We start from the raw sequence: 22,853 nt of genomic DNA, 5'->3' as shown, positions 1-22,853 counted from the left end.
ATTTGTCTCTTTTCTTCCTGCCTTCATCCTTCCCCAAGCCATTCCTCACACCAAGGTGGGATATTGGGAGCTGACCATAGTAACTAGGATTCCCCTGTTTTCCTCAGCCTTTTATGTACCTGGCACAAGAGAATCTGCTGTAGTGGTAGATATGTGGAGACTGGGGTCAAATAGCTTGTTAGAGTGGAAAGCCCAGTACATGTGGAATCAATTACTCTTCTGTCCATATCTCTGCAGACCCCAAATGAGTGGCAGAAACAGAAAATTTTTTGGTGTACTAACCAAAGATGAGCTGGATTTCCGTGGGAGCTGAATTTAGGGTAGTGCATCTTGTGGTGTTAGCATCATGAAAGGAAATGACTCAGCTTAAGTCAGGTTCAATGGACATTGTTCATTCATTTCACAAAAATGAACATGTCAGACACTAGGTAGGAGCTGGGGATGGGGAATGCGTGTGGGTTTTAACGGTAAGCAAAAACTGTGAACTTATGAATGTTAGTACAGTGAAAGTATGAATTGAAGGCAGTAATGCGTGGGATCAGAGAGAGTTTTCCTGGAAAAGGTATTTGAGCTGAGATATAAAACCTTGCTACTCAAGGCCGGGCATGGTGGCTTACGCTGTAATCCCAGCACTTTGCGAGGCTGAGGCAGGTAGATCACCTGAGGTCAGGAGTTTAAGACCAGCCAGGCCAAATGGCAAAACCCCATCCCTACTAAAAATACAAAAAATTAGCCAGGCATGGTTGCACACGCATGTCATCCCAGCTACTCAGGAGACTGAGGCAGGAGAATCACTTGAACCCAGGAGGCAGAGTTGCGGTGAGCCAAGATCATGCCACTTCACTCCAGCCTGGGCAATAGAGTGAGACTGTCTCAAAAAATAAATAAAACAAAATAAAATTAAACTTTGCTACTCAAAATAAGATTCATGGACAGTTTGCTTGAGCATCACCTAAGAGTTTAGTAGAAGTTCAGATTCACAGGTCCCACCCCAGACCTACCAGATCAGACCCTGCATTTTAGTAAGATCCCTAGGTGATTTGTGTGTGCATTAAAGTTTGAGAAGTGCTGATCTAAAGCCTCAACAGGATTTGAAGTGAAAGGGTTGGGAGAAGTGGAATGTTCTAGGCAGAGGACAGAATATATACAAAGGCTGTGTCTGTGGGGGAGCTTGTGTTACTTTAGGACCTGTAAAAAGGCTGGGGCCCAGAGATGGAGTGGGGCACAGTGTTATGTGAGCCAAGCTTAGAGAGGGTCATAGGAATCAGGCATGCAGGCCTTTTCATGATTTTGCCCTTTGTAGCTTGAAAACAAGCTTCCTGCCAGCTGAATAGACACATGGAAACCAGTTAAAAGAAAAAGTCAATAGTCCAGACAAAAACTGAAGGTAGCTGGGATTAGGATCATCTTAGTGGAAATCAAGAGAATGGAATTCGTTTGAGAGATATGTAAGCAGGGGTAAGAAGGGGGTTAGCAAAGATAATCCCTGGGTTTTTAGCTTGTACAATTATATACCATTCACTGAAGTAGGGGATTTCCTAAGGGGACCAAATTTGCGATTTCAAATTCCAATTTGGACATACTGAGTTTGATGTTCCTTTGAAGCATCCAGGAGTATCTATCAGACGTGCAATTGTGTACACATATCTGTGCTATAGCTTAAAGGAAAGGTCTAGAGTGGAAACAAGAATGAGTGAGTATTCTGCATGTATGTGGTGATTGAAGCAGCAACTGTAGATACAGTTGCCTGAGTAGAAAGTATAGAATCAGAAGAGGGTTTGGGACTATTCCCTGAGGAATTTTAATAAAATGATCTGATGAAAGAGTCACCTGCAAAGAAGGCAGAGAAGGACTAGTAGGTAACAGGGAAGCCGAAGAGTATGGTGTCATGGCAGCCAAGGAAGGAGGATAGTTTCAAGAGGACAATAGAGTCAGCATTGTCGAAAGTCCAGAGAAAGTTTGAAAAATGTTTGATAATTTGGTGGAGATTACTGGTAACCTTTTGAAGAGCTTTTTTGATGGAGAAATATAGATGCGAACCAGTATGAAGCGAGTAAAAAAGTGAGTAGAGGGAAGGGTGAGAAAAGGAGTCAGCTATAATAGATTTTTTAAATCTCTTTTTTTTTTTTGAGATGATTTCTCACTCTTTCCCCCAGGCTGAAGTACAGTGGCACAATCTTGGCTCACTGCAACCTCCGCCTCCCAGGTTCGAGCAAGCAATTCTCCTGCCTCAGCCTCTGGAGTAGCTGGAACTGCAGGCCACACCAACACTCCTGGCTAATTTTTGTATTTTTAGTAGAGATGGGGTTTCACCATGTTGGCCAGACTGGTCTCAAACTCCTGACCTCAGGTGATCCACCCACTGCGGCCTCCCAAAGTGCTGGGATTATAGGCGTGAGCCACCGCACCCAGCCAATTTTTAAAATCTTATTTAGTAAATTTATTGAGTACCTGTTATATACCAAGCAATGAGAATGTACAAATGAAAGAGCAAGTGCAATAATAATGATATGGGCCTAAATTGCTATGGGAGTAATTAGTGGAGTGTTTAAATAAAGAAACTGTATGGTGGGGGCGGGGGGGTCAAACATGTACTTGGAGAATTTGAGTGGAAGACAGAAAAGTTACAGATACAGCTTCCCGAAAGTGAGTGATACTTGAGCTGATTCTTTAAAAATTTGCCTGATAATAAGAGGAATGAGGACAGAGCTCAGAAAGTACAAAGGCAAGAAGCTCTGAGAGGGGAGTGAATTCAGGAAACTAGACATTTCAGGTTTGCCTCAGCATTGTGTGAGGTTGAGGGACAGCAAGAGATGAGACAAGAGAGAGAAGATGAGGCTGGATTGTGAATGATCTCAAATGTGTGTTGAAGGTTTTTGGAGGTATTTGGATTCACCCTGACCATTGGGGGAACCAGTGAAGGACTTTTAGCCAGGAGAATGACAAAAGCAAATTTGGATTTCAGAACAGTTACTCTGGAGATGTGAAAAAGGATGGGTTAGGGGGAGGTAAAACTAGAGGCATGGAAGATTAGGAGGCAATTGCAGTAGTAATCCAGACCTGAGGTGACAACTGTCTGATCTAGTGCAGTAGCATAAGGGATGAAGAAGAGCAGACTGGCTCATGAGGTATTGAAGAGAAAGAGTCAATAAATTCTGTTTACTGACTGTACATGGGAGAAGAGGGAAGAGTCAAGAATATCTCGCCAATTTTTGGCTGCTGGCTAGATAATGGCACTGTTTATTAGGACAGGAAGAGACAGGGCTTGGGTGTAGAATATCCAGTACAGAAATCTAGATTTGAGAATCTTGACTTGATTGATTAGGACACTTCATCCCACAGGGTGACCCCTAAACTGCTGCTCCGTAGTATGTGATAATGATAATGATGAAGAGATGATCTGCATTAATTGCACCTCATTTATCAAGAGGAATCATTAAAAGAATGCTTATTTGGTTTTTTGTTTTTTTGTTTGTTTGTTTCTTGAGTTTGAGTCTTGCTCCATCACCCAGGCTAGAATACAGTGGAGCGATCTCGGCTCACTGCAACCACCGCCTCCCAGGTTCAAGCGATTCTCCTGCCGCAGCCTCCCAAATACCTGGGACTACAGGCATGTGCCACCAAGCCCAGCTAATTTTTGTATTTTTAGTAGAGATGGGGTTTTGCAGTGTTGGCCAGGCTGGTCTCGAAATCCTGACCTGAGGTGATCCACCCATCTTGGCTTCCCAAAGTGCTGGGATTTCAAGCATGAGCCATTGTGCCCAGCAAAGAATGCTTATTTGAATCATGCTGATTATTTGGTAAATTCTGAGACTGAAATTTGAAATGGATAAAGCCCATCATGCTTAATGGCTATGAAACATAATAGGTTTTGTTTCGTATAAAGTATGTCATAATGTTAGTGACATGCTTTAGTGGTGTCATGACTTCCTCTTTAAAAATTCCTGCGGTCGTGCACGGTGTCTCACGCCTGTAATCTCAGCACTTTAGGAGGCCAAGGTGGGTGGATCACAAGGTCAAGAGATCGAGACCATCCTGGCCAACATGGTGAAATCCCGTCTCTACTAAAAATAGAAAGATTAGCTGGGTGTGGTGGTGTGCACCTGTAGTTCCAGCTACTCAGGAGGCTGAGGCAGGAGAATCACTTGAACCCGGGAGGTGGAGGTTGTGGTGAGCCGAGATCACGCCACTACACTCTAGCCTGGTGACAGAGTGAGACTCTGTCTCAAAAAAAAAAAAAAAAAAACTTGCTGCTTACTCATCTGTGTGTATGTTCATACACATACATGCATATGCGTGTTTGAGAAAAGATATATTATCATAATTCATCATTCTGTTATAAAGTAAAAGAATCTAGCTCATATTCTCTGTAACTCATGGCATCTATGAAAAGTATTTTTGAATTTTATGGTTAAATTTGAATGTTATTTTTGGTGGGCCATTTTTCCCCATGGTAATTACAGGGAAAAAATATTTCTATATAAACATAGCCATTGTTTTTATTATCTTTGGTTTCTGAGTTTCTTCCACCAGCAAAATAAGAAAGGAGGAAAACACCTACATGATTTTACACATGAAAATATATGGAGGAAATATATTTAAACTGCATCATGTTACCATAGAATCTTATTTTTTGTTATTTATAATGAAGGATTTGATACTCTACTCATAAGCAATTTAAGAATGCTGTTGTGGCTGGGCATGGTGGCTCACGCCTATAGTCCCAGCACTTTGGGAGGCCAAGGCAGGTGGATCACCTGAGGTCAGGAGAAACCCCGTCTCTACTGAAAATACAAAAATTAGCCAGGTGTGGTGGCGTGCACCTGTAATCCCAGCTACTCAGGAGGCTGAGACAAGAGAATTGCTTGAACCCAGGAGGCGGAGGTTGCAGTGAGCCAAGATGGCACCACTGTACTCCAGCCTGGACAACAAAGTGAGACTCCATCTCTGAAAAAAAAAAAAAAAAAAAGAATGCCATTCTTCCTGGAGATTTTTATGCCATAGTATTTCAATTGTATCCAGTTATATAACCTTTATCATAGGGTTAAATATTTTTGATTAATTTCATAGATCTAATTGATGTTAGATTGGCTTCCTATATTATTGTTGGGAAATCATTTTTCATCCAGTAAAACAATGGAACTAGATTTTTAAAATAGATGATAGATCTTTGTCTGCTAAGTTTAAAATATATATAAAAAATACATTTTTCACTCAGCTGCCTGAAAATGAAAATCTTTTATCCCTTTTAAAACTACATCTGAAAATATCTTATTTTTTTCTTTGGGGTTTGTTGAACAGTGTGAAAGATAACTACAGATCTTTTCTCCATTCATTTAGCATGCTGTATAAAAGATTCTTGTTGCATTTGATATGGAACAGATAATGAGAATGGATCCCTTACTCTGAATGCCCTTCGAAGTGTAATGGCACAGTTCACAAAAGAAATAATGGCTACTTGTTTTCCCTTTTGAGTTTGCAGGAAATTTTATGCAGAAAGTTGGTGTTATGTTCATTTGGAGTATTGGGAATATCATACACTTGTAGGCTTTTTAGTTTAATATTAGAAGAGAGAGCACTAATTCTCTATCACTACCTGTTACCCATTTTGTCCCCTACTCCCAGATAATTTTGGTTAGTATTTTTATCATTAATTAAGATATCTCTGGTGCAGTGCCCTTTTAGATCAGCATACAGCATTAGAAAGTAGATCCTCCTTTGAGGAATTGGTGGTTTGTGTTTTCTTAATCATATAATAAGTGAAACATAGAAGGAAATTGTTGTACAGATTCCATTTGTCCTAGCTGTATACTACCCATTAATGGCTTCGAAATTAATAGGTTTCTCTAGAGATTAGAACGAAGATTAAAGACAAAGGCAGACAGTAGACTTGTAGCCTCAGCTGTCTTTTCTAAGGTGACTGAATTAATCATTTGGATATTTCAGTTGATAGCTACATGGTATATTTTTCAAGTCTTCTGATACAAATGCGATTTCCAATTAGGTCTCAAGAAGAAAAAGCAAAGTCCTCTATAAAATCTTGTCCCCAAAGCCGAAGGCTCTTTCTTTGAGAAAAAGATGTATGTTTTCTCCTGAGGCACAAACAAGTCTTAACTCAGCAAATTTAGTTTGGAGGACAAAATTTCACATGACATTTTTTGATTATATCCTAGTCATACTTTTAAGTCAATCAGACTTGATCAAATGAGTATGTTCCTACAAGGATACATAATACACTGTTCAGAAGACAGAAAATTGTCATTTTTTCCTTCAAGATCAACAGCCTCTGTTTTCAAGAATGTCAGGAATTGAAAATGAATTCTGTGTTGTGGTCCTGTGACAGCCCCATCTGGGTGAGTCTACAGTTCCTTGTTCTGTTTCCCGAATAGATCCATCCACTCCTTAGTCAACATTGGCTTTTGATCTTAAGAAATGAACCAAATTTAGAGCAGCACTCTGAGTCACTTCTGACAGGCAGCCATCCTCTTTGTCAAGATTCTCAGATGAACTCTGTGACTATCTGAGTCCTTTGTGCTGATGGTAAACTTAGTGTAAAGCCTCCCACTCTTTGGCTAACACTCTTCTAGTCCTCCCATTTTGGTAATTCATCAGCTCCAGAAAGACCTCCATCCAACAAGCCTCCTGCTTTACACTGCCTGCTCCCTGTGTCTGGGCCTCCTTTACCCAACTTACATTCTGTGGTCCATTTTTACATCCATGGTCTTGTCCCTTTCTTCCTCTGTCGTCCTCACCTAGAAAAATGCCAACCTGGGTTAAATCTGTTTCTCTGGCTCCTGCACGCCTACACCCAAGGGGCTGGATTTCACTAGACAACCATCGTGGCCGGTCTCACCATACATTTATTTACACAAAGCTCCATGGGCACTCAGCCACTGTCTATCCAGCCCATTTATCGAGTAGTTATCCCCTCACTCTCCTGGGTCTTCAGTGCTCTCTTTATGCTTGCTCTTTCTATCAGCACACATTTGTGATATATTTCTCATCTTCATAAATGAAAACCTCATTTGGCCCCTCATCCCTTTCCAGCTCCTGTCTCATTGCTCTTCTCCCATTTATAGCAAAAGGTCTTCTAAAAAAAAAAAAAAAGAGTTACTTAGATTCACTGTCTTTATTTCTTCACTTTGCATTCTTCTGAGTGCTATCCAATCAAGCATTCATCCCCACTCTTCCACTCATGTCAGGGTCCCAAGGACTCATCTCGGTCCACCCGTGTGTGGCACTTGATCCTGGTTATCACTCCTTCCTCCTGGAAGCTCTTTCCTCACTTGACTTCTGGGCAACTAGTCTTCAGCCTCAAGGGCCACCAGTCACCTTTCCTGCTCCTGCCTTCTAAAGTCTCTGCAGCTCTTCTCTCTTTTGGCTCCTTCCTAGTGATCACAGACCCATAGATAAAAAGATGTATATGCCAGTAACTCCCAAATGTATATTTCTAGACCCAGCCTCTCCACAGAAATCTAGAATCATATACTTCTAATTGTATTAATGACTGTTCCCCTTGAAAGTCTAATAGGCATCTCAAACATGACATGTCCAAAATTTATTTACCACTTCTCCATAAAAAATTGCATCAGCATAGCTACATCATAACATAGCACCTTGCTCAGCTTTATTTTTCTTCCTAACCCTTGTCGCCTAGCATTACATCACATATCTACGTGTGGTCCCCACTAGGATATAACCACGAAAGCAGGGCCTCTTGTTTATTCACTCCTTGAGGTAGGCAGAACAACTGTTCCTCAAAAATGTTTATCTCTTCATCCCCAGAATCTACGAAAATGTTTCCTTACATGGCAAAGGGTGTTTGCAAATGTGATTAGTTAAGCCTTTTTTTTTTTTTTTTTTTTTTTAAGAGAGTCTCACTGTGTTGCCCAGGCTGGAAGTACAGTGGCTCGATCTCGGCTCACTGCAACCTCCGCCTCCCAGGTTCAAGCGATTCTCCTGCCTCAGCCTCCTGAGTAGCTGGGACTATAGGCACATGCCGCCATGCCTGGATAATTTCTTTTGTATTTTAGTAGAGACAGGGTTTCACCATGTTGCCCAGGCTGGTCTCAAACTCTTGAGCTCAGGCAATCCGCCCACCTCGGCCTCCCAAAGTGCTAGGATACAGGCATGAGCCACCGTGCTCGGCCAAGTTAAGGCTCTTGAGATGGGGAGGTTATCCTGGATTATCTGGCCGGGCCCCATATAATCACAAGGGTCCTTATAGGGACAGAGGGATTCATGAGAATTAGAGAAGATATAACAATGGAAGCAGTTATTGGAGTGATGCAGCCATGGGCTAAGGAATGTGGACAGCCTCTAGAAGCTGGAAAGGCAAGCAATGGATTCTCTCCTAGAGCCTTCAGAAGGAATGCAGCTTACTGACACCTTGTTTTTAGCCCCGTTAAACAAGATCCAAGCCCTTGTTTTGGACTTGCGATCTCCAATACTGTAAGATGATAGATCTATGTTGTTTTAAACCACTAAGTTTGTGGTCATTTGTTACATCAGCTGTAGGAAATGAACACACTCCTGTATCTCTGGTACCTGGAATTTTACCTGGCACATAGGTGCTAAATAAAATAATTTTGCTTGAACAAATGGCATGTATTCATTATCTTAGATCCTATGTAGAGATTATTGAAGTTTCCAATCCCTACTCTAAATTTTATCATTGAAAATAAATGGTATATTCTTTCTTTGAAAAATAATATTTGCTTTTATTTTTGTCCAGGCGAAAGGCTTTTTCTGTTGTTGTTATTCTAGTCTATTTCAGGCAGACTTTTTATACATACGTGTGTGTGTGTGTGTGTGTGTGTGTGTGTGTGTAGTGATTTAAAAATCTCAGAACATCAGGAATAAAAAGGACTTTAAAAGGCATTCAATTGAATTTCCTGATTTGATGTTTGTATATCTTTCACAATATCTCTGACAAATGACCTTCCCAAGTCTATTTTAGAACCTCAATAATGGGAAACTCGCTTTGGCTTAGATATTTTTCTGCCTTTTATCTGTTTTGTTCTCTACTTACAGAATTAAACCAAAAGTAGAAATGTTAGTCGTAAATCAAAACTAACTATTTTAACCAACTGATTGAATGTATATCTAAAGTTCAAGTCACTAATTATCTTTACATGTGAAATGCCTACTTTTGCATTCACATTTGTCAGGAAAATCCTTATGTTATTCAGCCAGAAGCTATCAAGTATGCCTTTAAGGGATAAAAATCTACCAGTGATTTGCAGTTAGATAATATATGCTTGCATTGCTCCCTCACTGTACCTCTGAGAAGGCATTTAAGATTGTAATTTTTAGCAGAAAATGGCATTAGTTTAACTTTGGGGGGTTATATTTCTCTCCAAATACTATCAAATTACTAATATTTAATTTTTTGTGATTGGCTCAGCTGATGCAGGACAGCCAATTAAATTCAGTTCAACAAATGTGGAGCTTTGTCTATGTCTCATGTGCTATGCCAAGCACCTGAGGTGATAAAAGTTGTTGACCCCACATGAGGGGTTCATAATCTAATGGGGAATATCGATATGTAAACACAAATATCATAAGGAGTGAGAAATCCTCTACTGATGGCACGAAGTCTTGTGGGAGTGAAATGGCACTAGTGATTAATTCTGACTCGCCAGCCCAGAGGGTGGGTGGTGGAAAGGGTGGTAGGAGAAGGAGAGAAAAGGAAAGGAGGAAGGGGAATAGATATAATGTATGAACTTTCACATGTAGTTGAGCACCGCAGTATCTTGAATGTTCCTTTGTTAATTATGTAAATAATAATAGTTTAGATGTGTGGACCATGGTTATGTTGTTGAATGGTTAATTTTCTAATAAAAATGTGTTCGGCAATGCCAAAATTTTCAGTTTTCATTGATGCATTAAAGTAATTCATCCTCAAAAATAAGTGACAAATGAAGATGTATGTGTTAAAAATAACCATGATATTTAAAGAACCTGTTAAGAGTCATTTGTCCCCAGGATGTGATATGTTTTATATTCAGTTCTCAGGACTTTCATAGTTCTTTGCATCAGTCAGATCTGTATCTTTTACTCCATTTCATTTGTTCAGGTGAAAAGTGAACCCTTTTGACCTATACAGATAAGGATTTCTCAGCCCTTAGATTCACTCTTTGCCCTTGATGAGGATGCATTTCCCATCTTCGAGATGGCAACCATGGGGTTATCCAAAGAAGAATGTAAGGGTAGTGATTGCCCTGCCATCCTTTTTGATAAAGTACTTCCTCAGAGTATTGTATGCTCCATGAAGGAAGAAATCATGTCCGTCTTTTCTTTACTGTAGCTCTAAGCCTACCATAGGAGGTCCTTATTTGTAGGATCAATCAATGATTGTATTACTATTGCTTCACTGTATCACACAGTGTTAGCAAAAGAAGTAAGAGGTGGGAAATGAGAGCATGATGTGATTTCTTCTTTTTATGAATTACCAAAGCATTTGTTTTTTCTGCAGTCTTACAATCATGTGTTTGCTTGTGTTTTGTCTGCTTGTTTGTTTCATGCTCCTTCAGCAGTGCCAGAAATGAGCCAGGCACTGTGGGGGATTTAGGCCCTGCCCGGTCTGAATTCTCTCATCACAACAGAGAATCCTTGAGAGCGGGCATCATACCATATGTACATTTATCATTGTATGATAGTATGTATAGATAGATGCTCAGTAAGTATTTATTCAAAACTGAATATTAGCACCTTTGAAATAGGAGAATATCTCAATGTGCTGAGAGAAGCAGGTACTACAGACTCACTTGCTGGACTTCTATCAGCCAAGAATCTTAAACACCATGTTTTTCCCTTTGTACCTTTTTTAAAAATGTTTATGAATGAAATGTACTGAGCCTCCCCCACCCTGTGCATCTCACTCTTCTCCTATACAAACAGGATGTAAAGACAGGGTTGGTTGGTAGAAAGGAATCTGCTAATACCTAGGTTCCAATACCTTTGAGAGACAGAGAGAGATGTCAGTTGGCTAATGTTGTAGGATGGAGAGCTGGCACCCTTTTTTCTCTCTGCCCATATGCGTTTCCCTTTTTTCTTTCATTTCCATATGTGATATGATAGTAATGTATTTTTTGCTGGTCCCAAACAAGAAAACCTATTGGAGGTCTTTTATTGCTTGGATTGTCTATGGTCTTAAATCATCTTTGCCAATTTTCCTATTGTCCTTTCTATACTAACGACCTTGACTGCAAACCTCCAGAGTTCAATAACTGATTTGTTAATTAGATTGAGGCATTTTTCCAAGAAGGGCTGAAGCTCTTATTACAATATGATTAATAATATTTGTGGCCATGTATATACATACTTAGGTATGTTGTGATCCATATTTTTTCCAAAAAACCGTCTTGGTTATAGATAATTTGGTTTCCATCTGTGAGAGCAATAATAAAATCTGTATACAACCTGGCGCGGTGGCTTACGCCTGTAATCCCAGCACTTTGGGAGGCCAAGGGGGGCGGATCACGAGGTCAGGAGATCAAGACCGTCCTGGCTAATATGGGGAAACACCGTCTCTACTAAAAATACAAAAAATTAGCTGGAGGTGGTGGCGGGCGCCTGTAGTCCCAGCTACTCAGGAGGCTGAGGCTGGAGAATGGTGTGAACCTGGGAGGCAGAGCTTGCAGTGAGCTGAGATCGCGCTACTGTACTCCAACCTGGATAACAGAGCGAGACTCAAAAATAAATAAATAAATAAAAGTCTGTATACAAGTGGTTAACATTTTCAAAAATATTCAAGCTTCTGCTAAGTACTCGAAATGATCCAAGGGATACAGTGATGAGAAGAGTAAACATAGTAATCTAGTGAGGGAGACAGACAATAGACAAACAGCAAATATATAAATACAAATTCTGGGCAGTTATGGAGGAAAGCATCAAGATGCCATGCTAGAGAATGAAAGGTCCAGCTTCAGCAGGGTGGTCAGGGCAGGGACTACATTTCTGAAGATGTGACAGTTAAGCTGAAATTTGAAGGTCAAGAAGGATGCAGTCATGCTGGGATGGCAGAGAAAGCCATTGCAAGCAGAGCAGAAGCAATGTTTTTTGTTTGTTTGTTTGTTTTTTAAAGCCTGTCCTTTGAGCAGGAACTATTTGTTTGGGGGTGAGGATGGTTGTGGAGCATGGACATCCATATTTTGTCCCCAGTGAGTGAGGTCTAGGATCAGGAATGCAGACTGTGATCATGAGTCCAGATTTCTTGGAGAATCCTTTGTATTTCCATACTCACCTCTACAGTGCTCCCATTTTAGTCCTTGCGATCAGCTCAGTAGCTGCAGACCCATGTAGATAAGTGCTGTATGTTGTCTTCCTAGTTCCTTTAGCTCAGAGCATAAATAGGTGGTTGGTTCATAGATGCTTCTAAGTATGACTGGGTAGCATTAAAAATCCTTTATGTTAACTTGTTCTTTCAGGATCTGTGATTGTTAGGAGCCTTTCTTCTGGACATTTTCAGTACAGTTTTAGCTTTTCTCTGTCATATGGAGTTGAGTAATTCAAAGTGATACCAATAGGATCGTTTTGAGGATGTCATTTGTTTTTTGTTTGTTTGTTTGTTTGTTGTAAAGAGATAGAGTTTCTCACTCTGTAGCCCAGGCTGGAGTGCAGTGGTTCCATCATAGCTCACTGCAGCCTCAAATTCCTGGGGTCAAGTCATTCTCCTGCCTCAGCCTCCTAAGTAGCTAGAACTACAGACTCACACTAGCATGCATGTCTAAGTTTTTTATTTTTTGTAGAGATGGGGTCTCCCTATGTTCCCCAGGCTGATCTCAAACTCTTGGCCTCAAGCAGTCCTCCCATTTTGGCCTCTCAACACTTTGGGATTGTAGGCATGAGCCACTATGCCCAGCCCTTTATGATCCATTTTGAGTTAATTTTGTATATGGTGTGAGGTAGAGACCCAAATTCATTGTTTTGAATGTGGATATTGGGTTTTCCCCATGCCATTTGTTAAAAAGACAATTCTTTCTTGATTAAATTGTCTTGGCAACCTTGTCAAAAATCAACTGACTGGCCGGGCACTGTGGCTCACACCTGCAATCCCAGCACTTTGGGAGGCCAAGGCAGGCGGATCACAAGGTCAGGAGATTGAGACCATCCTGGCTAACATGGTGAAACCCTATCTCTACTAAAAATACAAACAAAATTAGCCGGGCATGGTGGTGGCGCCTGTAGTCCCAGCTAATCAGGAGACTGAGGCGGGAGAATGGCGTGAACCTGGGAGGCGAAGCCTGCAGTGAGCCACTGCACTCTAGCCTGGGTGACAGAGTGAGACTCTGTCTCAAAAAAAAAAAAAAAAAAAAAAAAAAAAAATCAGCAGACCATCAATGGAAGGGTTTATTTCTCCACTCTCAATTTTGTTTCTTTGATTTATATGTCTATTTTTATGTCAGTGCCACACTGTCTTAATTACTATAGTTTTACAATAAGTTTCGAAATTTGGAAGTATGAGTCCTTCACATTTTTTTCATCAATATTATTTTAGCTGTTATGGGTTTCTTGCATTTCCATATGAGTTTTAGGATCAGCTTATCAACCTCTGCAAAAAAGACAAATGGAATTTTCATAAGGTTTGCGCTGAATCTGCATATCAATGTGGGGAGTATTGCCATCTGAATAATATTAAGGTTTTTGATTCATGAATTTGGGATATGGGATGTTTATTTGTTTAGATCTTTTATTTCTTTCAATGATGGTTTGTATAATAGTTTCCAGTGTACAAGTCTTACGTTTCTTTCTTTTTTCTTTTTTTTTTTTTCCTGAGACATGTCCTCAGTCTGTCACCTGGGCTGGAGTGAAGTGGCATGATCTTGGCACACTGCAACCTCTGCTTCCCAGGTTGAAGTGATTCTTATGCCTCAGCCTCCCGAGTAGCTGGGATTACAGGTGTGCACCACCACACCGGCTAATTTTTGTATTTTTAGTAGAGACTTTTGCCATGTTGGCCAGGCTGGTCTCGAACTCCTGGCCTCAGGTGATCCGTCCACCTTGGCCTCCCAAAGTGCTGGGATTACAGGCTTGAGCCACCACAACCAGCCTTACATTTCTTTTGTTAAATTTTTTCATAAATATTTTTATGCTATTTCATTGTAAATGGAATTATTTTCTTAATTTTATTTTTGGATTGTTCATTGCTATATGGAGCACTTTTGGTTTTTCTATTGTGGTAACATATATATAATGTCAAATTTATCATTTTAACCATTCTGAAGTATATAATTCACTGGCATTAAGTATATTCACAGTATTCAGTGTTTTGTAACCATCATCACTATCTATTTCCAGAATTTTTTCATCATTCCAAGTAGAAACTCTGTACTCCTTGAGCAATAACTCCTTATTACCCCTACCTCCAGCCCCTGGTAACCTCTACTGTACTTTTTGTCTCTCAGAATTTACTTATTCTAGGCACCTCATATAAGTGCAGTCACACAATGTTTGTCCTTTTGTGTCTGGCTCATTTTACTTAGCATGTTTTCAAGATGTATCCGTGTTATAGCATATATCAAAATTCCATTCCTTTTTATGACTGAATTATATTTCATTGTATGTTTATACCACATTTTGTGTATACATTCATTTATCAATAGATACTTGAGTTGTTTCTAGCTTTTGGCTATTGTGAATAATGTTGCTATGAACATTGCTGTACAAGTATAAGTGTCCAGTTGAGTCCCTGCTTTCAGAGTTCTGCTGGATGTATACTTAGGAGGAGAATTGCTGGATCATATGATAATTTTTTGTTTAATTTTGGGGGTAACTAAGAGGCAAACTATTTTCCACAGCAGCTGAACCATTTTACATTCCTACTAGCAATGGACAAGTGTTTCAGTTTCTCCACATTCTCACCAACACTTGTTATTTTCCTTTTTTTTGATAATAGTCATCCTAATAGATGTGAATGTTGTTTTTAAACTGAGAATTAAACTGCATCTAACAATCTTTGTAATAGTAGATCCCTCAGATCAGTGTATAGAAAGTGTGTTTCATTGAAAAGAAAGTCAAGGAAAATTGTGAATTTTCTCTATTCAGCTTTGTTTCCTTAGTAAAATAATTATAATAATTCCTTATTTAATTACAGTAATTTCCATAATTTATTATAGTTGAGGGTAAATCTTCAATGTAAGGCTGGGCTTTTTAGAAGAGGAATATTTTAAACTTTATATCTATCATTTTAAAGTTTGGAAAATATAATTCTTCCTGTATTTTTTGTGACATTAAAGACAACAGAAACCAGTGGTAGAACTCTGCCAGACAAGGGTGAAGAGGCCTGTGGATATTTCTTGAACCCTTCCTTGTTGTCACCAGAATGTTCACCAACAACCACGAAAAAGAAAACAGAAGACATAAGTGACCTCCCCTGCGAAAGTCAAAGGAGCATACCTCTCGCTGTGACTGATGCTTTAGAGCATATTATGGAACAACTCAATGTTTTGACACAGGTGGGCATGGCACAGGTTGCATGCATTGCACTTGGGGGTAAGATACACAAAACAATTCTGGATACAGCAAGTTGCAGAACTAGCAGAGCAGGGGAAATTTTTCTGTACTAGCAAAGCAAACTCAAGGTGGCGATGCCCTAAACAAGATTTTATGGAAATGAACTCAGAGCCTATGCATTTGTGTGTGCACGTGCACACACACACACACACACTTTAAGCCATTCCTAAGAAAAAATTTAGAGCCATAAGAAAAATATATTGGGAGTAACCATTTCTGGTTAGTATGAAATATTGCCAATGTTTGTAGATTTTAACTCTGAAAATATTCTCACTGTCCAGTATATAACTTCTCTCATCCCAAAGCCTCTTACATTGATGCAGTGATCTTCCAGGTGTGATGGTTTTGCATTCCCATGTTAGAATATTACCCAGTTTTTGGAGGCCAGTTTACCTTTGCAAAGAAAAATACAGTGGATCTTAAATAATATACCAAAATTCTTGGTTACAAGGTATAGACATAATTTAAGGGAAATGGTATGTTGAAATGGATACACCAAAGGTTTCTCTTCCAGCTCTGTTGATTCATTGTTCCCTTTGAATAAGTCTTCTCTTGTTCCTCTTTGATATGTAGAATGAGAATACTAGATACTAATATTTGTTGGAGTGGACAGTAGCAAGTTATATAAAAAGATGGTAAAATATGAACTACAGAGATGTCAATTACTTGTCCAGAAAAAAAATATTTCAAATAGAAATAACTTTTGCATAGAAATCACCCAATTGGTTCTCAACCCTGACTGTCCGATATAATCATTAGGGCAGCTAAAAAACGTACATATACCTGGTTTTCACCTCCAGAGAGTCCATTTCCATTGGTCTGGGATAAGGCCCTAGCATCAGTCTTTTAAGAACTCCCATATGATTCTGTTTTACAGCCAGTGTTGAAAACCACTAATTTAAGTGAATATTTTTATCCTGTAGATATCACCTCAGGGCCTTTGGAGGCATCTGACAGATTGTGAGAAAGAGCCATGTGAGAACTTGGAGTCATCATATGACTTGCTCAAAGAAAATCATGTTAAAAATCACTTCGTTTCATTTTGTAATATTGTATTATACGTGACTTTCTCTTTATTTATCAGGCATCTCTTTTCCTTAAAGGCCATTGCCCTCTTCACTTCATGTCAAATTTAGTTGTAGTTGGTTTGTTTCCCATATTGCCATAACTTCCTCACCTAAACTGTTAACCTTTCAACATTCAGTCCTCATTAGGGTCTCTCCCGAGTGAATCTTTCCATTCCCTGTTCTTTCAGTTTCTTGACCTATTCTCCTCCTTTTTACCGGATTCAAAGCTAAATAAATCACTTTAAGCTTTATTGAATTTCTGTATGATTTTTAATTCTTAGGGAATGGATTCATTTTACATATTAAAAAGGTTAGAAGCAGGCACAACACACTTGCAAAAGGGGAGCAGTGACTCTGTGGGCAAGCAGCAAGTAAAATAAATACATTCTGATTTACTTTAATTACAGGTGACTTAACAACACCTAACTAAGTTGGAGGGTGTTTATTGTTAATGAACTATAATTAGAAATACATTGAAATGAAATTATGTTTTAGATGGTAGACAGATGGAGTTAACCCGTTTTAAAGGTGTTAATAATGTATAAATAACTTTTAGCATTTGGAACTGTGATAAAGTGTCTAAAGGGCTGAGCACAATGGCTCACACCTATAATCCCAGCACTTTGGGCCTCTGAGGCAGAAGGATTGCTTGAGCCCAGGAGTTCAAGACCAACCTGGGCAACGTAGTGAGACCCCATTTCTTCTTTTATTTTTTTATTATATAGAGACAGGGTCTCGCTATGTTGGCTAGGCTAGTCTCAAACTCCTGGGCTCAAGCGACTCACCCAGCTCAGCCTCCCAAAGTGCTAAGACCTCATTTCTACAACAACAGCAACAACAAAATTAATTAGCCAAGCAGGGTGGCACGCACCTATGGTCACATCTACCCAGGAGACTGACGTGGGAAGATCGCTTGAACCCACAAGGCAGAGGTTGCAGGGAGCTAAGATCAAGCCATTAACACTCCAGACGAAGACCCTGTCTCAAAAAAAAAGTGTCTAATAAAATGCTTGGCACATAGTAAGCACTCAATAAATGGTAGAATGTATTAACAGCTCGCTATTATTTTTAATTAGTAATGATCTATAGATTGTAAAAAACATGAAAAGGCAAAAGCTATTAAATAATATCTTTAAAAATTGGTTACATTCAAAAGACGATAGGGATTCGATTTTTTTATCTTAAAACTGGTTGACTAAATACCAAGCAAGTGTCATGTGTTTCCTACATGAACTCTACCATTAGGTAAGCAAGTAGTAGATGAGGAAAATGTCTCTTATTTATTAGTTATCCCAACTAACAAAATGTTTTAATGATAGAATTAGAATATCATCATTTGCAATCTCCAGGAATTAATAGATGTAGACATTGAGTCACTATGACATTCATGAGAAATGACCAAAAATTATTAATCTGCCTTCTAATCAGAGAACAGGCCACCACCTGTAGTCTTTCCAAGGCATCTAACCTGATCAAGCCTTTGGATCCAACAGCCAACTTAGAGAATATACAGAAGATGGAAGAACAGGCTGAGCTGCACCCTGAGTGTGCAGTTTCAGAGCTTGTCAAATGGCCTGAGCTTATCAACAGACGAATTGTAAAGAAAAGAGAGGGAGAGGGTGGGCACCTGTAAATTAAGAGAGACTTTAAGTGACACATTAATTCTTGAAATGGGAAAGAAAATTATAGTGTCTAGGGATGTGCACCTGAGAAATAAAACCATAAAGAAAGCAATCATTTTAAAGGTCAGGATAGTGGCTGTTACAGAGGGCGGGCAAGGAGGTCACGTGGTAGGCACATGAAAGGCTCCTCTGGGGTGGCTGGCGGAGTCTAGTTCTTGCTATGGGTGATGGTTTTGAGGATGTATTTCTTATAAGAATCCATTAAATAACACATGTACCTTGTGTGGGTTCCTGAATAATCTATTTTATAATAAGAAGTTTAAAAAAAAAAAAGATACAAAGGAATGAAGACAGAGTAGCCAATATAACAAAAAATTAGATTTCCCAAGTTTAACATATGTATAAAACATATTTTAACATTTTATATATATACATATGTGTGTTTGTATATGTATTCTGGATGTGTTCTAACTCCTTTAGCTAATAAGTGAGTACAGGATTATTCAAACCATGTGTGTCCAGTACTAGCATAAACATTTTACATGCATTATTTTATTCAATCCTCCTAACAACTCCACGAGGAAATATTAGCATCTTCTGTGTGAGGGCACTGGAGGCGATTGTTATGATATTTTCAAAGCAATCTAGCCATCCATCTGCGGTGCTCTAGGTATGGTTTGCCATGGATTGGATGATGACAGAATGAGTAGTGATGACATTTCAGTGGCATCTGGCTGGCATGTGGAATTTGGCACCCGCTCCCCTTCTCCACTAAGTGTGTAGCTTATGGCACCACTTAGAACACTGTGTGGCTTCTTCCCTGGTTTTGATGCTTTGGAAGATCAGGCATAAGAGGTCTGATCTTTTGCTGCTTTTTTTCTCAAACACATCAGTTTGGGTTTTTTTTTCTTTTCTTTTCTTTTCTCCAACTGTTTGATAATGCCTTGCCCTGTGGTTGGGCCCAGAAGCAAAGCAAGTTCTGGGGCTCATTTTTGAGTCAACTTCTTAGTACAAAGGTGGGCATCCCAGTTCTAAAAAGGATTTCCTATGCAGAGATTGTCATTGTCATCCTCACCTTCCTATGCAGAGATTGTCTTTGTCATCCTCACCTTCCTATGCAGAGATTGTCTTTGTCATCCTCACCACCAGAGGACCAGGCATTGATTATTTTGTCCTCCTTTTTGCAGACTGTTTCAATCTTGGAGCAGCGACTGACTTTGACAGAGGATAAGCTGAAAGACTGCCTTGAAAATCAGCAAAAGCTTTTCAGTGCTGTCCAACAGAAAAGCTGAATAAAAAATTCATTTTCATTTGTTGGGCAGAGGCACAATAAATGAATAAATGTACATACACTCAGGAAGGTAGTACAAGATACTCCACGCAACATGACCATGTGCTATTTATCATGGCATTTCTTAAAAGGGTGAGCAACAGAACAAAAGGCAGAAAAGGCATATCTAAGGACTAATGTAAACACACAAATCAATGTGAAGGACTAATTTAAATTACTATCATTTATGATTGCAGTAATAAAGTGATAAGCATTCAAGCGACTCTGTATTTTCCCCATATTATTTTAAATGTCCATTTTCATTTCTAGGCCAAATCCTGCCAGGAAAGTAACCAAATCTCTGGATATCACTGTTAAGTCATTTCAGATTGACCATATTCAGACAGTCATGGGGTGAAATAATTCACTTACCTCCAAAATAGCATCCTACATGCAAATAATGAATTATTGATCTGACTTGTTATGTTTCTTTCTGTTCAAAATAAAAATTATCCTTTCTTACTAATGCCGTGAAAGGATGAACGAATAAAACTTCCCAGACCACAGAATTTCCACAGCAAGAATACACTTATTTTAATTAACACTAGCACAGATATGGCATGGGGCAGTGGGTTTTTTATTTAATTTATGGTGTACTTTGTTTATCCACTGGCCAACCTGAAGGAAATGAAACTCACCTGTCTATCACAGATGAATGTGCTGAATTATTTGGGTTGTATCTGATCATGGTTCACAAAAATTGTTAGTGTGTTTTCAGTATGCTGAAAAGTCAGAGTGATGCAACAGCGATATTTAAAAATATACACACACGTATGTACACATGCTTCAGAAATATTGTTGCTTAGGATGATTTGAGCAGCTAAATAGTAAGTACTTTTTAAAATTTTTGCATCATCGTCTTCCTATTTAATGAATTGTGATTTAAAACAAAATGAAAATGAGCCAGGTAGTCTAAAAGATCCTGGTGACAAATTAAGAATTTTGTTTTATTTTTAACCAAATTGAGATTAAATTGAAGAAAAGCAAGCAAATTAATTTCAGCTTCATTATCAACCTATATCAAGAACAAAAATGGGAGAAGGTGTCCACATTTATGGTGCGTATAGGTAACATGGGGGAAAATGCTATTCTGTGTTTTGGAAAAGAAGAAATAGTGCCGTCCTATTTATTTCTATATTTAGAAATTTTTCTCAAAGAAATTTCAATTGTATCTATGAGGTGGGTTTCTAAGTATCTTACTGTGTGTTATAAGTGCCTTTTTATATCATACTAAGTGTGAGCTTCTGGACATTTTCAAGAGCTTACAAAAGCTATGTGGCATTGTATTTTTATAACCTCATTGAGAAGACTAAGAAATGAAATTTCCTATCAATTTTGTTCACTTTGTCATGCTTGAAACAATAAAGACATTTTTGCTTTAAAAGAAAAAGTTGTTCCTTTTCTTTTTAAATGATTAAAACTCAGAAGTACTAAACATCTTATCATCCAGCTCACTCAGTCTTTAATATGTGAGAATCTTCTGGAGAACTTGTCAAAACAGTTTCCTGGGCCCTATCTCCATAGCTGACTCCATGCGTCAGGTTGGGCCCAATCATTTGCATCTCTAACAATCTCATAGGTGATGCTGATGCTTGTGGCCTGAGGTCCACACTTTAGAAACCACCTGTAGCCACTTCTTACAACCTGATGTTGCCAGACACTTTTTACAGTCATCACAGAACTTTATAAGTGATATAAAAATAGTGATGATATAAATGCAGATGCCGTGAAACTTTTTCAACAGACTCAATTTTCTAACTCCCCTCTTTACTTATCTGGTTAGTTAGTTAGTTAGTTAGTTATTTTTAGCATTTGAGGAATCTCCTTTATCTTCATCAGATTCCAGCCCCTCCCTTGCCTAACTTGAATATCCGGCTGCCTGATCAGCGTCTCCACTTGGAACTCTAATAGGCATCTCTAAATAGGTCCAAAACCGATTCTTCTGCCCTCTACCTCTAACTCCCCACCCCAACCAGTGTCACTAGCAGTTTCTTTCCTGGACTTGCATGTGGCAATAAAATGACAACTTTCCTTCCTATTGCTCAAGCTGAAGACGTGGAATCCTCTTTGATTCTTTTCTTTCACACCCCACAGTTCATTCCTTCAGGACATTTTAATGTAGAAAACACCTGATCACTTCTTACACCTTCATCTCCCACCACAATCCAAGCCACTAATCTCTTGGCTGGAAGACTACAAGTTGCCTCCTATCTTATTCCCTTTGTGTTGCTATAAAGGAATACCTGAGGCTGGATAATTTATAATGAAAAGAGGTGTATTTGGCTCATAGTTCTGCACGCTGCACAAGGAGCATAGTGCAGATGCTTCTAGGGAGAGCTTCAAGCTGCTTTCACTCATGGTGGAAAGTGAGGGAGAGCCAGCAGTGCATGGTGACAGAGGAGGAAGGAAAAGGGAGAGTGGTGCCAGGTTCTTTTTAACAATCAGTTCTCGCAGGGACTAAGACTGAGAACTCGCTCTCTACTTCGAGGAGGGCACCAAGCCATTCATGAGGGATCCACCCGCATGACCCAAACAACTCCCCTTAAGCCCCACCTCCAACAGTGGGGATCAGATCTCAACATGAGACTTGGTGGGGCCAAACAAACCATATCCAAACCATAGCACCTCCTGACTGGTCTCCCTGATGTCACCCTTGCACAGCAGACCACGGTGGTTCTTGAAAAGCCTGAGTCAAAGCACATGGCTCTTCAGCACAGAACACTTCAGGGCTTCCCATCTCAGAGTAAAAAGCCTAAGATGCAACCTCTCCTCCTTAAACTTCCCTTTCCTTCTCCTTGAATAATCCTCACTCACCGCCCTCTGGCCATAGTGGCTTCTATGCAACCCTTTGAAGAAGCAAAGTGTTCCCACCTGAGGGCATCTGTACATTTCCTCTGCCTAGAACTTTCTGCCCTCAGGCATCAATGAGGGCATTCAACCTTTGCTCACCTGGTACCTGTTCAGAGGTGCCCTCCCTGACTGCCCGAGTGACCCTCCATTCACTCCCTGAGCCTTCACCAGGCTTCATTTTCTCCAGTGCACTTATTACCATCCGACACATCAGTTCACACATGTCTTCCCCTGGTAAGCAACTCCTCCTGTCAGTCATTGATGGATCTTAGAGCTGAGAATGGTTTCCAGTTTGTAGTAGGCACACAGCGTATATTGTGTGAATATAGGACAATAAGAAGTTGCAGATTGTTTTCCTCCTCCACCCCTGAAGTGGCTTCTCAGCTATGATTAATTCCTGAGCAGAATGCCTCAGCAGCCCAGTTCAAGAAACTAAATTTGATGTGAGTGGCTGAGCAGGAGTGAGTC

The 22,853-nt window shown here is 39.6% G+C and overlaps 1 protein-coding gene across 4 annotated transcripts in view; it reads left to right on the top strand.

Moving 5' to 3' along the window:
- POC1B (POC1 centriolar protein B) overlaps positions 1-20,919 on the top strand; it is a 102,096-nt gene extending 81,177 nt beyond the window's left edge. For 3 of the 4 annotated variants that reach the window (XM_050748576.1, XM_050748577.1, XM_050748578.1), the window contains 2 exons: positions 15,240-15,458; positions 19,393-20,919. In XM_050748576.1, coding sequence (XP_050604533.1) covers positions 15,240-15,458; positions 19,393-19,497 — 324 coding nt within the window. In that variant the 3' untranslated portion in view covers positions 19,498-20,919. Of the gene's footprint in view, positions 1-15,239; positions 15,459-19,392 lie in introns of those variants that run through there. The other variant, XR_007717726.1, reaches the window with a different exon arrangement.
- Positions 20,920-22,853: the final 1,934 nt, after the last annotated feature.

The sequence above is a fragment of the Macaca thibetana genome, chromosome 11 (genome assembly GCF_024542745.1).
Source record: "Macaca thibetana thibetana isolate TM-01 chromosome 11, ASM2454274v1, whole genome shotgun sequence".
Taxonomy (NCBI): domain Eukaryota; kingdom Metazoa; phylum Chordata; class Mammalia; order Primates; family Cercopithecidae; genus Macaca; species Macaca thibetana.
This window is presented reverse-complemented; position numbering and strand designations above follow the sequence as displayed.